The sequence below is a fragment of the Onychomys torridus genome, chromosome 3, assembly GCF_903995425.1.
Source record: "Onychomys torridus chromosome 3, mOncTor1.1, whole genome shotgun sequence".
NCBI classification, from domain to species: domain Eukaryota; kingdom Metazoa; phylum Chordata; class Mammalia; order Rodentia; family Cricetidae; genus Onychomys; species Onychomys torridus.
In genome coordinates, this window is record NC_050445.1 from 133,957,317 (window position 1) to 133,972,894 (window position 15,578).

At 48.9% G+C, this 15,578-nt stretch overlaps 1 protein-coding gene across 8 annotated transcripts in view; it reads right to left on the reverse strand.

Annotated features, from left to right (window-relative positions):
• Positions 1–12,732, reverse strand: part of Cacna1c (calcium voltage-gated channel subunit alpha1 C) — a 541,159-nt gene extending 528,427 nt beyond the window's left edge. For 7 of the 8 annotated variants that reach the window (XM_036181728.1, XM_036181732.1, XM_036181730.1 and 4 more), the window contains exon 1: positions 12,034–12,732. In XM_036181728.1, coding sequence (XP_036037621.1) covers positions 12,034–12,082 — 49 coding nt within the window. In that variant the 5' untranslated portion in view covers positions 12,083–12,732. Of the gene's footprint in view, positions 1–11,192; positions 11,229–12,033 lie in introns of those variants that run through there. The other variant, XM_036181733.1, reaches the window with a different exon arrangement.
• Between the last annotated feature and the right edge of the window lie 2,846 nt (positions 12,733–15,578).

The following is a 15,578-nucleotide window of genomic DNA, read 5'->3' on the forward strand; positions in this document are numbered from 1 at the left end:
CATTACTGTTCTTTATGTCAGGAATGTCTACCTCTCATCTCTGCCCCATTCTATCCAACTGGTCAAGGCTCCCACCACCAGTCATCCCAACTGGCCAGATTGGGTCCTTCTTTTTATTAATTAGTGTTTGAGAATTTCATACATGCATATAATGCATTTTTATCAAAGCTACCCTGATGTGGAATATTAATTTAAGATGAGTTACATTCATTTATGCTGTGGAATATTTGTTTAGTGATACAAAGATGTGTTGCATTATTTTATGCAGCATTTGTTTAACTCTGTAAAACCATGTTACTTTGCCTGCCTGAAACATCTGATGGGTCTAATAAAGAGCTGAATGGCCAATAGCTAGGCAGGAGAGAGAAATAGGCAGGGCTGGCAGGCAGAGTGAATAAACAGGAGGAGAAATCTATGGAAGAGAGCAAGGACTGAGAAAAGGAGGAGAAGAGGATGCCAAGGGCCAGCCACACAGCCAGCCATGGAATAAGAGAGAAAAAAAGATAAATACAATAAAGAAAGGTAAAAAAAATCCCAGCAGAAAAATGTAGTTAAATAGAAAGGGGATAATTTAAGTTAGAAAAGATGGCTAGAAACAATCCAAACAAAGATCAGGTATTCATAAGCAAGAATAAATCTCAGTGTATTTATTTGGGAGCTAGGTAGTGGGCCCCCAGAGAGTAAAAAAACAACAAAAACAAAAACAAAAAACAAAACAACTACTACACTACCCCATTTCCTCCCCTCCAACAGCTTCTCTACCCCCCACTACTTCTCATTCCCAACTTAATACACTTTTTTAAATTAAATCCACTAAGTCCATTCAGTGTTGCCTATACGCTCATGGGTAAAGGGCCATCCTAAGAAGCATGGATACCCTCTCTGGGACCAAGTCCTTGAAGAAAACTGACTCTCCCTTCCCCTTAGCAGCCATAATTACTAATAGTTCCTCAGCTAAGGTTAGGACTTCAAGAGTACCTCCTCCAGCCATACTCAGATTTTGGCCTGTCTGATCATGTACAGATCTTGTGCATGCAGTCCCAGTGAGTTCATTGTGTAATGGTGCTGATATATCTGGCAATACTGTTTCACTGAAGATGTCAACTACTTCTGGCTATTATAACTTTATATCCCCTCTTCCTTGATGATCCCTGAACCTTGGGAGGAAGGGGTATGATACAAATGTCCCATTTAGAGCTGAGCACTTCACAGACTCTTATTCTCTGCAGGTTGACTAGTTGTATTAATTGTGAGCTACCTATACAAAGAATAGCTCTGATCATAGCTAAGAGATTCACTAATCTATGAGAATAAAGGTAAGAACTCACAGAGTAGTTTATTACTATGTCATTGGACCCTTTTTAAAGAGACTTTTACCTTCTTGGAACACCAAGCCTAATTTGTATTTTCATTCAGCTGAAGAGTATATGTGTCTGTGTATGTGGGCAGATGTCTTATCTCTGTTAGTAGAAGGGATGTCTACAGCCCTTGAAGCCTGAGATCCTGTAAACAAACTGCCTTGCAAGAAGCAGATGCCCTGTGACTTTTTGTTAATAACTAACCATCCCACTCTGTGTGAAGCTTGGAGAACTGTTTAGGATTGTCTTCAACACAGCTGGTCTAAGATAACTCATTTTCAGAAACATTTCACAGGCAGTTTATCTCCTGGTCTTTCAGATAGCTGGACATAGGTCAAAATGTTTGCTTTTTAAATATTTGAAAACCAGAGCATAAGATCCTGTCCAATGTAGACCAAACATGAGTCCTGAGTCATGGTATTCCACTCAGGACCCCAGGGTAACTCCTAAAGCCATATGGGACAACCAGAACATCAACCTGGAAAAACCCAAGCAACACTGCAACCACATTCCAACTCTGAACAGGGTCAGATGCACCTGTCCTCAAGATCAAGGAGGGCAGTGAAGGCAGAGTCCCACAACCTGAAGTCTACTAGTATGGGGGTTAAAGCACACGCACGAGCCTCCACCCACCTCTACACACAGGGACACAGCCAAGGCAGCAATGAGCACTTACTTTTTTCCTTGTCATCCAAGTTCAGCACCCACAGGCAGAAGTCCAATAAGTATATTTTTATTTTCAAATAAAGTGATTACCTTTAATCATTTTAATGATTAATCAATTAACCAATTTAATGATTACCTCAAGTTTGGAAAGTGGCTTTCATCATCACTTGCTCATCACCCCACAGCACATGCCACTATTCCCAGCTCTGCACTCTCCTTTGATGCCTTCCTCTTTTCATGACCCACTACACACACACACATACACACACACACACACACACACACACACACACACACACACACACACGCACACACACTTCCTGCCTTCTTCCTTGCCCGATTCTTAGCTGACACGCACCACATAAGAGCCCTGAGATGTTATTCTCCCCAAAGGCAGCATTATGGCGAGAGGCAGCGACCATCATCAACCAGGCCACATGGCACCGCTCAGCCAACACTGATGCACGCAATCCACCGAGACCGGAAGAGAGCAGAAACAGATGAAATAGCTTTGTCTTGCCAATATCCATTTCCTGTTTAGTTACAAAGCTCAGTGAGCATGGAAGTGAGAGCTGAACTTGAGGTGAGATATCCATTATTTGGGGATTTGGACTGAGATGGCCAGTCTTCAACAGAAAGCAGCTGTTCAACTGTTAAACACTAATGTCAAATCTCAGATATGGGTGTTGGGCACCCAGTGGCACACTGGACACTCACTCCTGATACAGTGGGATTACCTAAGGCCATATTCTCAGCCAAAGAGAATCAAATTTGGGAAGCCACATAAGGAGATGGCTAGCACAATTGCTTTTACAGTTCAGACCCAAAGGAAATCAAATATGTGCCTGTATTCTGATCTACAGCATAGCACTATAGCAACAGCCACAAGAGGAAACGTCCAAGTAACCAGCAGATGAGGAGATAAAGAAACTGGGATGGACTTAGGAAGGAGTATTCAGAAAAAAGAAAGAATGGAGTCTGGCACATGCCACAGTATGACTGAGCCTTAAAGACACTCTGCTAAGCAAGCCAGCCAGCTAAAAAACAACACTTAGAGGAAGTACATAGAATGCGAATTCATACAGAAAGTTGCTTCAATGCCATGAAACTAAGGGAAGGAGCTGGGACATAGGAAGATACTGTCTGATGGAGACGTTTGCAATTTTTTATTACTTATTTTTTTCATTCAACATAATTTGGTCACATTCATTCCCCTTTCCCTACTCCCTTCAGATCCTCCCTACCTCTCCACCTACCAAACTTCTCTCTCTCTCAAAACAAAAGATGAAATCAAAAATAAACAACAGCGGGAAAAAATAAAACCCTCACAAAAACAAAAAACACTAATCCAACCCAAAACAAAAGTACACACACACACACACACACACACACACACACACACACACACACATCTGTTTTGCACTGGCCAACTACTCCTGGGCTTGCGGCCTACCCTGGAGTATGGTTGATGTACCCAGTGACACTCCATTAGGAAAAAAATGCATTTTTACTTCCCTGGCAGGTATAAATCAAAGTAGCTTCTTGGCTAGGGGTGCAAGTTTGTGTCCATTCCCCTTTTCTACACTAGGGTTTTTTTTCTGTTAATCCCTCTCCAAAATGACCTAGACTCTACCTCTTAACTCATACAGATTATCCCAAACATTCCAACATGTCTATGTAATTACAGTGTATTGTCTACATGGAGAACTCCACTTGCAGAATTATTAGTGCTGTCAACAGAGCAGAAAAAGGCACAGAAACAAAAGTAAATGCTTGGGTGCCAAGGGCTGGAGCGGGAATGAAGTATGTCCACCAGAGGGGAAGGGCTTCCCTTTGAGACAGATGAAGATGTTGGGAACTAGATAGTGGAGATAACTTCAAAATTCTAAATACTCTAAAAGCTATGTTAAATGAATATATGTTATACCATGTGAATTATATCTCAACAAAGATGCTATTTAAAAAAAACAAAAACAAAAGCCAGGCATAGTGACACATGCCTGTAACCCAAGCACTTGGAAGATAAAGGCAGAAGGATCTGGAGTTTAAGGCTAGCCTCAGCTACATAGCAAGTCTAGGCCAGCCTGCCTCAAATGAACAAACAAAACAAAGTAATTAAATACATATAATGCATGGTCCTGGGAGTTCACAGCAAGGACAAGCAAATGTACTTAGAAAGCTGCTAGAGGGTAGAGTGCCTATTTCCCCAGAGGGTCACTATCCAAGAACAAGGCTTAGAACTAATCCTAACTAAACTGAAGGGCCCAAAAGAGACTGGCAGAAACTGTGGACTAAATCATTAGCCAGAACATGGCTACAGGGAGAAGAGGCCAGAGAAAGCCCCATATCCAGTTCCAGAAGAACCAGCCTGCAGCTCTTCATCCACAATACGGTCACAACATAAACAAAAGCAAATCTGAAGACCACTCCATTGGACTGCAGATGTTTTCCCAAAGTGAGAGCAGATTTCTCTTTCAATCCTTACCCACATGAAGTGCTATAGTTTTGATCTGAAATGTCCCCAAAGGCCTTGGTGTTGAAGGCTCATCAGCTTTCAGCCATATTTGACGGTATCAACCCTGTAGGAGGTGAGTTCTGGTGGGAGGATGTTAGGTCATTGGAAGCTTGCCTTTGAAGAGGATATTGGGACTATAGCTCCTTCTTTTCTCTTTGCTTCCCAAGGCCATGAGGTAAGTAGCTTTGCTCACACACTCTCCGCCATGATGTCCTGTTTCACCACAGACTCCAAAGCAACTGAGCCAACAGGTCACAGAAGCTATGCAGCAAAACAAACCTTCCCTCTTTGTAAGTTGGCTGTTGCAGATACTTTGTAACTGCCAGCTGACTGACAATGGAAAAGTAATAGAGCAAACTTTATTTGTTCTATTTTTAAACACCAGCAGATACAGTTTTTCATCTTCGTGGGAATGTTGTGAATACCCACCTCCTTATACTAAGCACAAGCATGCCACACACCGAGAATCATACCTGGAACACGCTGAGTGTTCATTAACTATTAGGTAATGCTCCTGACCCTTTCTAAAATATAAAAGGGTGGATATGCTTCAGTACTGACATTTCTCCCCCTTACATAAGAATCAAAACATGGATGGCTCTACAGATCCTGGGACCAGAGGCTGAAAGTGCCAGGTGCAAAGTAGATGCATACTTTTTGATGATGAGATCGTTTTTATTTTAGGAAATTAAAAAGTTAATCCCGCAACTTAAAATGGGACACTTAAGCCCTTCTCTATTTGATAAGTGCCTTAAAGCATCATATGAAGCTACTGCCTTTATCTACAAACAACCAGAACTTTTGCCATAAAAAAAAAAAAAAATGAAACTGGTCCATTTTCCAAAAGCAAGGTGTACTTTTGAAGCAAAGGTTTTCTTTCCAGGCCGTCTGTCTTTCTGTACAGGGCAGTGATGAGGCGGTCTGGGAAACCGGACAATGGAAAGAAGGCACAGCAACAAGTAACATCCACTCTGCTTTTATCTACACACAGCCCGGGCATCAGAAGGCTGACTCGTTTGGCTGTGGCCTTGAAACTGAAGGCAAGGAACCATGCGCTGTATCCCTGAAAAGGTGACTGCATGGCAGCTGGCCCTATAAGGTAACCCCAACCCCACCCGAGTCCTGCCTCTCACGATGGAATAGCAGCACCCACCGATGGAGCCTTAGTCCTAGGATCTTACTGACCAAGGGTGACTAGCAGCTTCAAGAAGAGCTCTCAAAGTCAAAACACAAGACCATCTTAACTAGGTTCTCTCTTCTTCCTTGTTATTGAGGTACAAGTAAGTCACCCTAACTCAACCTCTTGCTTGTTCTTGAGTTCCAGAGTGTCTCAGTCCCCGAGTAACACTTAGAAAATGCTGTCAACATTGTTTTGATGTGTTGTTTTCTCAAATTCTGATACTCCGTACCTCTCCAACCCAAGCAGCTCTGTGCATGTGGGAAACAAAAAAAGCTTGAAAACACATCTACTAGGAAGGGGGCGCAAAATCCTGGATTCTGTGTTTCTGTGGACACATATGGACTTTCACGCTGCAGTTTAAGAAATTATTTTTAAACCTTTCCAATGATAGATACCTCCCACCCCCCTCAACTCTGTTGCTAAAAATCTAATGCCTCAGGCATTAATTTAAGTCAGGACCTGAGTGGAGGCAGGAGATCCAGAAAGAGGGAGAGGTGGAGAGGTTCAGTGCACCAAGTCCAGCCTGGACCCTACACAACAGCCTCAGGTGCTTCCATGCCCTCAGAAGGTCAGAGAAGGAGGGGAATAGAACGTAGGACAATTTTGAGTCACATCTGGCCCAAATGACCCATTTGGAGCCTCTATCTTCTCAAGTGAAAATGGGAATTTTTTCCTGAAGTTCCTTTACTCATCAAATACTTTGAGCCTAGAAAGTAAACTCTGAAGAGACATCGTTTTTATTCCATGCTTGATGGGCCCTTCTAAGAGCATGAATACAGAAATTCTACCTCCTGCCCCCGTGTGTGTACACACGTGCACACATGCGCGCACGCAGGCGCGCGCACACACACACACACACACACACATCCACATAAGACCATCTAGCAGTTAATGGAGCATGGAGATTTTGTGGGGCTTTGGAAGGATAAAGACAGAGGGGCCGAGTTCTTGCCCGTCCACCCCTGCTTTCTTTATCCTCTGCCCAAAGCCAACATAACCATTGCTTTGATTCCCTGGGGAAGAAAGGGTCTATTTTCAACCCTCACTGGACTCTTGGCTGCCAAGGTCCAGACTTACTCCTTAAGGAACTCTTAACTCCCTTCTTCAGCTGAGTCGAGGAATCCACAAGTAGCAAGTGTCTCTCCCCTGTGACCTCCCTGTGACCTCCCCAAGCTCTTCACAGACAGCTCAGTCACCAGGGCCACTTGTCCATTTCTGTCATATTTTGGGACCTTGGCTGTCTAAAGGACCAGTCTTTTCACAACGGCACCCTCTGTGAGGTGACCCTGGACCCCCAGTCACCCCACTGAGATCCCTCTCCCACGTAACACACATTGAGAACATAAGCAAAGCCCTGGAACGTCCCCAGGGCCCCATGCTCAGCAGAGAAATGGGAACAACACTGAGTCGGTTCCACTTCACCTGTTGCCGTGACCAGCGACTTCCTCCAAGAGTTTCCAAGCTGTGGAGGCAGCTCTGGTCCGCTGAGGTCTCCTGACATGCATCTGCGTGTGAGCCACAAAGCCCAGGCAGGGGCAGACTGCAGCCAGCTGTCCATCAGCACACAGGTTTCGGCTCCCCAGACCTCTGTGCCCACCCTCTCTTTGGCTCTGTCTGCAAGAGGCCCGGCGCAGCTTAAGCACTGGGCCTTGAAATGGCACTAAAAACATCTCATTCTCCCTGAGGGATTCTGTCACTGTCCTGTCACTCCTTATTTTATTCACTGCCTAACCCTGAGGAACAGTAAACAAGTGTTTACTGAATTATTTCAATGCTGATAGCCATGACTCCAAATGTCATTTCATTAGCAGAATGTTTAGCATGTTGCTAAGTATTTAGCGCCTGATATTCGCTAAGCAATTCCCCATGCCTTTTTCCAAAAAATTCAGTTATGCTATCTTCTACAGTGCCCAGCATTGGCTTAAGCAACAGAGAAGACAGAATCTAAAATCAGACTAAACTGATTGTTTTGCTAATCAGTCTTGTTGCTAATGTCTTCAGGCCATGTTTCCCCAGCAGTCCATGGGCTTTCTTTAATGGGTACTGAAGTAAACTCATCTTCATTTTTCGGGAGATGGCAAGAAGGAGCTGGTATGGCTGCCTGCTGGCCAGTAACCCTTGCATCCCCCAGAGCTGGAACACCAGGCAGGCAGAATTACTGTAAAAAGGAAGAGAGCGCCGCCAGCCACTCTCACGCCCTCTGAGCCAGGCTCCTCAGGCCTCATAGAATCTGCCAGAACAACTCAAAAACCAGGGGCAGCAGAAATAGAGACAGGAATGACAAGAGATGGAAAACAACCCTGAACATCAGAACGGACCTCAGGGACTCCCGACCTAGGTCTCCAGATCCTTCCTGCCGCCAACCAGCAGGAGACGGCTGAGGCAGAAATCATCTGTGGAATGTGCCCGCCGCTGGTCTTCGTTCTCCCCCCAACAAAGTTAAGACAATACAGTGGAGCATCTGATGAAAACAGGTCAGCATCCCCGGGTTCCCAACTTCAGGTTGCCTCTGGCTTGTCTAGCTTGGGGACCTTGGGCCCACTAGTTTTTAGATTATCCCTTTCAAATCATGAAGGAAATCAGCATGTGGCCATGATGTGTTCAGCTGCTCATCCAAAGGCACCCTCAAGGCTCTGTGGGACGTTGTCCATACCCAGGGTAAACAGGAGTCTGAGGTAAGAAAGTGCAATGTAGCCAAGCAATCCAAAGGAGAAGCTCCATGGAGGGAGTGGGGGGGGCTCCTTCATTCTGCAAGGCCTCAGGTGAACAGTGCCATGGAGACACATGCTAGTCTTTAAAGTACTCTGCACCAGACCATGAGGGAACAGGTTCTCCATCTTCCCAATGTCTTTCTCAGTTCCATGGCCCTGGAGACCATGGCCTGACTCCTAAGCCCTGTAGTGCCACCTACTGGGGGAGGCAGAAGTCAGATCTACTGTTAGTCCTGAAGAGTCTGTTCCTGCAAGATTATAGTCAATTGTGCTTCCAAGCCCTTGCTATGAGCTCCTACTTATGCTATAAAGTAGAATCCAAAGATCGGCAAGGCTTCAAAAACCTCTATTTGGTATCCCCTTGAGTTCCTTTAGTATATCCTATTCACGGAAGAGCCCACCCAAAGCAGTCTTAGGTAGAAGAGGCAACTTAATGAAACCTAAATCTTTTCCAAGACTCTAAGAGATAGTGGGGAGAAGGAAGGGCGCCCCAGTGGCTCACCACTGTGTTGACAAAGCACTGTTATCCTGAGGCATCTGCTCTCCCAGAATGAGTCTCTACTTAATAGGAGATTTAAATTAAAAACAAAAAACAAAAAAGCACATAGGAGACTATATAGTCAACATTCCTTTGCATAACACCCAGGGTGAGGTGCATTAAGTCCTAGTAATCCGTTAACCATCATTACGTATTCCATGGAAATAAATAATCATTGATTCTCTTACACTGTGTTAGTATGTTGAAAAGCACCCAACCATCCCCAGGAACAGCATTTGGAACCCAAAAAAGCCCCTTCTCCAGCTTCCTCCATGTAACTTGCAGAGAAAGAGAAGTTGATGTCAAGCCTTCTTCTGACCGTCACAAGCTGAGGGGCAAGCCATGGGGCTCCCGGGCCATTTGAAAAGAGTTAACTGCGATCATTACAGTATTACTTTATTTTAAATAATTGCTGTCCTCTCGTATGGCTAAGTAGTATAAAAGAGAAGCACGGTGTGTTTCCCTCTCCCCTCTGCCTTCTCTCAAGCAGATAGGGGGCATTCTGATGTTTTTGTGCTAAATGGTGGACTATTAAGAAATTCACTTGCTAGCTGGAACCTACACTGGATAATCAGTCCAGAAAAGTGGAAGGCTGGAACGCGACCAGAGCTGATAGGGCAGGCACCAGACGTGAGGCACAGCTTGGGAATAAAACCTCCAGCCTAAAGCCTGAGGGCAGAGCCCTTCCCTTCCTCAACTTCCAGGTTATTTCAAGATGCTGGCCTCTGACCTCCACAGACTGAAACACACACACACACCACACACACACACACACACACACACTCCACTTGCACACACACCACTGAAGAGCTTCAGGAAGGAGACACAGTCAGTCCTTTCAAGCCGGTCAGGAGGGAAGAATACAGCCACCTGGCAACTTCTTTGCTTCTGCACTCTGATTGGTCACCGCTGCTGTTCTGAGGTCATTGCTTGGCTCCTCTTCTCTCTGCCTTCTGAAACTCTAGCCCCCAACTATGTTTCATCACCCATGAGTTACTAAGCCAGCCACTTCTTTCTTGTAAATATTCACACTCCTCCAGGCCTGTCCTTCCCACCTCTACCACCTTCCCCAACCCTCCTCAAAAGCCCAGCCAATCAACGAAAAGAAGGTGGGAGGCCCAGGGGGACAGGGACCCCAGTGCTCTTCTACCTAAGCCCCGCATCTAGGGATGGAGGCGAAAGTGCTCCTGTGAATTATGTAACCACTGCAGCTCTGAGGGAGAGTACCATGCAGGTTGCTATAGTGTTTGCTGGCTTCCTGCTGGAAAGGTAGAGTTCCTGGCCACTGCTCCCCCCACTTCCCCTCCACCCTTCTCCAGAACCTGTAGGGTTGGTGCTGCTGTATTTAATGCCCGCTCCCTGCAAGGGGCCTGGGGACGATGCTGAGAGGCCAAGTGGCCAAAGAAAAGAAGCAGAGTAAGGAAGTAAGCTAACAAGAGGATTACCCTACACTACTAGGAGCCCTTGCAAACTATGGGCATACCTGTTTTACCAAGACGCCTTGCCCTCAGAAGTCACAGCTAGGACAACACTACCGAGTTCTCTGCCAAGTTGCTTAGACTAAGGACATGGACAGGACCTGAGAGATCTAGCCCACCCCCACTCTTCAAAAATATCGCCCTTTCTTTTATGTCTCATTCTGTCCTCCTAATCCATCCAGAACTCCATCAGCTAGGAAAGGGATTCTAAGAGATGAAGGAGGAGAGGGTAGGTACTTCAGAGACAGGGGTTGCCCTTAGGGCATGAAAGACCAGTGTCCATGACCCTTGACAAGTCTTCTTAAGGAGGCCAAAATCTAACGCTGCCACCCAAGATGGGGAGGGGGGGGCAATCAGGTTCTGGATGGAGGAAGACCAGGCAGTGAGGCAGCTCCCCAGCAGCCCTAATCCGCAAAGGCAATGGCCCTGTCCCCAGTTAGTGATGATAGGGCGAAAGAAGGAAGGCTCTGCGGGCCTGGGACTATTTCTACAAGGCTGGGCTCTGGAGAGACACCAGGAAGTACCCTGGCAAGGCAAGAGAAGACACAATGGAAGAGTGATGGTGGCTGCTGAGGGCAAAAAGAGACAGGGACCGGTGAAAGAGGCAGAGAGCCTGTAGAAAGGGCATCCGGAGACTACAAGACACTTCAGCTTGATCACCTTAATCACTGAGCAATGTCAGAAAATAACTTGTCGATAGAGACTGAGGAGGAGAGGGAGAAAGTTTCCAAGAAGTGGGGAGTTACCTGAAAGCCTTTCACCATCAGAGGGGGAGCTGGAGACACTTGATGCCCAGCATGGAGATGCTTAGAGAACACTAAGTATGGAGCCTCAGGAGTTAGTCACGCCCTTCCATGATTCTCTGAAAACATGAAAAAGCAAAGCCCACCCATCACTGGGCTTCTAGCCGCTTCCATCCTCAGGTGCGAGTGCACACAGGAGTGTCAACAATAACACACCTGGCGTGGGCTCGCTCGGGGTCAATGGCAGTGGAGAGGTGGGCGGTGTTGAGAAGCCGAGGCGCTGAGATGGAGAGAGAGAGAGAGGAGGCGCGCTGAGACGCACAGCTGCAGCCCCCGCCCCCACCCCCACCCGCGACCTGGAGCGCACTGCCCGAGGAAGTGGCTCCGGCAAAGAGTGGACGCGGGGCAGCCTGGGGGGGTGGGGTGGGGGACCACCGGCGCGGGGCTGCTCTCCGTGGGGTACGCGCGCGCGCGCGCGCGCGCGTCCCCTGCCGCGCCCCGGTCGAGCGAGGGACCCCGAAGCAGCCGCTCCCCAGCTTGCCGTGGCCCCGGCGGCCGGCCGTCCAGCTTTCGAGGCAAAGGCGAGAAATCCAGGCAGCGCCGACACTTGGGGAACTTTCCCCCTCGCCCGGGATTTCATGGGAACCACATGCTCCGAAGAAGCCCGGCCGCGGAGGGGGAGGGGCGGGAATTTTCCGCTCCGGCTCGCACGGCGGCTCGGCCGGCTCCCGCGGGCTCCCGCGCGCGGCGTTGGCGCCCCTCGCGCACGCGGCGCGGGCCGCTCCACAGGGGCCCGCCGTGGGCAGCCCGGGCGAGCCGGGTGCGGCGATGGGGTCTCGCTTACCTTGGTGGTTTTCCTCTGGAACGTACATCCTCGTGTTTTCATTGACCATTGGCCAAAAACTGCTTGGAAAGGAGAAGCCACAAAGAGGAAGAAATGCAGCAACAGCCGCGAGCGGGTCTGGATGAATCCCTCCTCCGAGGCCGGCGGCTTTCGCGCAAACCGAGGAAGCCGTGGATCCGCAGTGTTTCTGGCTCCCTTCGGGTGATTTACCTGATCCCCATTATTGCACCAAACACCAAAAACTGCTGCTTTCCACTACCGCCTCCTTTCGTGAGATTGTAATGCATCCTCAGTACATCCGGGCCCCTTCCAAGAATTTAGCACCGCACCTCTGGCGGCTACACCATTTGAAAAAAAAAATAAAAATAATAATAATAAATGGAGAGGCAGAGCGAGAAGAGGCGCAAAGGCGAGGCGAGGGAGAGCGGCGGGCCCACGGCGCTGGGTGGACCCCGAGCCGCCAGGGGGCCGAGGCGTCTCCGGCCCGCCCAGGGCGATCGCCCAGAGGCCCCGAGCCGCGTTCTTCGGCGACGGCAGCCGCGAACACCTGAGGGCGAGCCCGCGGGAAGCGCCGCCGCCGCTCCGGGCCGCGCCGCGCCGAGCGCCGTTCTGGCAGGGAGCTGTTTCTGCAGAGGCAGCGAGAGGGAGACACCGGGCGCGAGAGCGCGGCGCGGCCTCCCTCCTCCCTCCAGCCCCGCCGCGCCCGCGCCCGCCCCTGCCCGCGCCCGCCCGCCCGCCCGCCCGGCGCGCCGGAGCAGACGCGCTGAACGCTTCCAGATGTGGCGGCGGCGCGCGGCGGGGACCGGAGCCCGAGTGGAGCGGCGGCGCCACGCGAGAAGCCCTGGCTGCGAGACGGCGGGGGAGCGAGCCCGGGAACGGACACACCTCCAGGAGCGGGGCCTCGGCCTGAAGACCCCCCCACCCTCCCGAGGCCCCCCGCGGCTCCCTCGCGTCCCTGGTGGAGGGGGGGGGGCACCGCCACGCCAGCAAGGCCTGGGAGGGGAATCCCGGGAACACCGAATACAGTGTGTCCAACTCCCGGCCTCTTTCACATCGACCGAACGAAACAGCAAAATGAGCCGTGATTCTGTTGATCAATTCCAATCAGAGCGGTTGTAGAAGTGACACATACAGGCGAGGATGGGCAGATGGGCGGGGAGAGAGAAAGAGCCCAAGAGGCGGAGCCTCGTGGGCAAGGCAGCGGTGGTGCCCAGATGTCTGAACAGATTAATACAGCCAGGTTTGCTCCCTCCTTGGGGGCAGGCGAGCACGTGTGCTGCCAGTGTACCTTTACCTACTTAATTATTTCTGCCACCCTAGCGGGGAGCTATGAAGCACTTCCCTCCGACACCCGCTGTCACAGTTAACATCCAAAGCACCTCCTGCAGGCACGACCCTCTAGATGGGGCTGGTGAGCCCATTCTAGGAGGGCCTACCACTGGGAAACCCGGTCTAGATAGCAGCAGCCCTTAGCCTGCCTCATTCCCTGGCCCCAGGTTCCCTAAATGACCCTATCGTCTATCTACATGGCTTTAAGTAAGGGGCTCTGTCAGCTGCAAATCTTCAATCTAGACCTTTCTTCTGACCCAGACGCCAGCCAACTTGCCCTCTGCACTTGAAACCGAAACCTCATATATCCAGGCCTGCTCCTCACACAGCCGTCCCCCAACTCCGCTGACCCCTCTCATGTAAGAACCCTGGAGTCATCTCGTCTTGATTTCTCCCGCAGCCCCACATCAGTGTATCATGGAATTCACCTTAGACAAAATGCAGCGTAACTTCTGCGGCCGCCTTCCAGGGCTGAGCCAGTAGCTGGTTCTCTGGTCACCCACCTCTCCTCGGGTACGTTCTCCTCACAGCAATTGGAACAACCCACTTAAAATGGTGTTGTTCTAACCCAGACCATCCAATGACCTCTTTGTCACTTAAGTGAGAGTCGCAGTAACCCACAAGGACTGCAGGAATGGCTGTGTATGACTTCTATCACCCGTTCCTACTGTGTTCCCTTGCTGCTCCTCCAAGCACGCCAGAAATGATCCACTCGCCCTGCACACACTAACCTCTTGTCTTCTGCTCTACTTGTCCCTACTTCCTGCAGTGTTCCTTCCCTAGATATCTTCTGTAGAAGATGCTTTCAGTCCTTGGAGACGCTGCTCGGAGTTCACCTCAGTGACCCCCATCTTGATCTTACCCCAAGGAAACACTGCAGCCTGACAACCCCACCAGCAGCCCTCAACTCTGGTAGTTTGTATTTCTTTCCTGGCTAACGTAGTGTATAGTTTAGTTATGTGTTACTTCTCTCTCTCTCTCTCTCTCTCTCTCTCTCTCTCTCTCTCTCTCTCTCTCCCTTTCCCCCTCTTTCTCAGAAGTTGCTCAAAGGCAGATGTCATGTCCATTTGTTCATCGGTATATAGGGTGATATATGGCAGGTAGCAGGTAACTAATACATTCATGCTGAGTGAATAAATGAATGAGTGTCCCAGAAGCCTCAGGAATACCACTCACTGCATCATTTCAAATTGCCTCCTGGCCACTGCTCGCGACCTAAACCCTTACCACTCCGCCTTTCCCTTTGTTCAGTGGTTTTGGCACCAGATTAAAATGCAAGACCCCGGGGCAGGTATTAAACTCTATCATCTTGATTCTATGTCAATAGTGATCTAATTGTTGTTGCTGTTATTGTTCTAAAGGGTGTATCTTTGCCATCCTGGTATGTGATTACCCAACTTTCAACCTCCGTCTGAGAAAGAAAATTAGAAATTACACAGACCCATTTAGGGAGATTATTGGACTGCATTTCAAGGGCGAGTGTAGTTGCTTGCATAAGCCAATAATAAAATTGGTTTGCATTTCCATTGTGCCCTGTAGCACAAGAAGAGTGATGGCTAATATTGTCACATACTTTGTGCCAGCCATGGAGTAATCTCCGCAGGCATCGCCTCGCTGACTGCTCGCTGCTACATCATAAGGTCGGCATTATTGTCTCTATTTTACAGATGGAGGAAACTAATACCAGTGTTCCATGGCCAGGGGCACCCAACTGGGACTTAGTCCAGGAGAATCTGACACCAAATTCATGTTTCTTGTATTATCCTGCTCTCTGCTGAGAGGATGGCCAAGGGTGACGTGGCAGGCAGTAGAGTTTCGAGAACTGACTGCAAAATTACTTCACAAAATGGAACTGAGAATGAAGCCCTTGTGTGTTGGGGGTCACAGGTGGGACGGCCTGACTTTTCTGTAAGTAGGCAGTGCAGGAACCTAACAGACAAATGTTACCTTCACTTTCATTTTTCACTTCTCTTTTCAGCTGTTAATGTGTTCTTTCCTTTCCAGAAAAAGTTACTTCCTAAATATTTGGTCTTCAAAGTACGCCCATATCCCACTTTCTAACTTTGGAACCCGGTCCTGGATGTTCTTCTGCAAGGTAGCAAATTCTCCGCCCACCAGAGACCGTTTAGAATTGTGATGTGGGGTGTGGGAGGTGCAGGAGCGGAAGGAGCAGCCTGCCTCTCTTTCCCTGACAGCTTTGACCCCAGCTAAACATG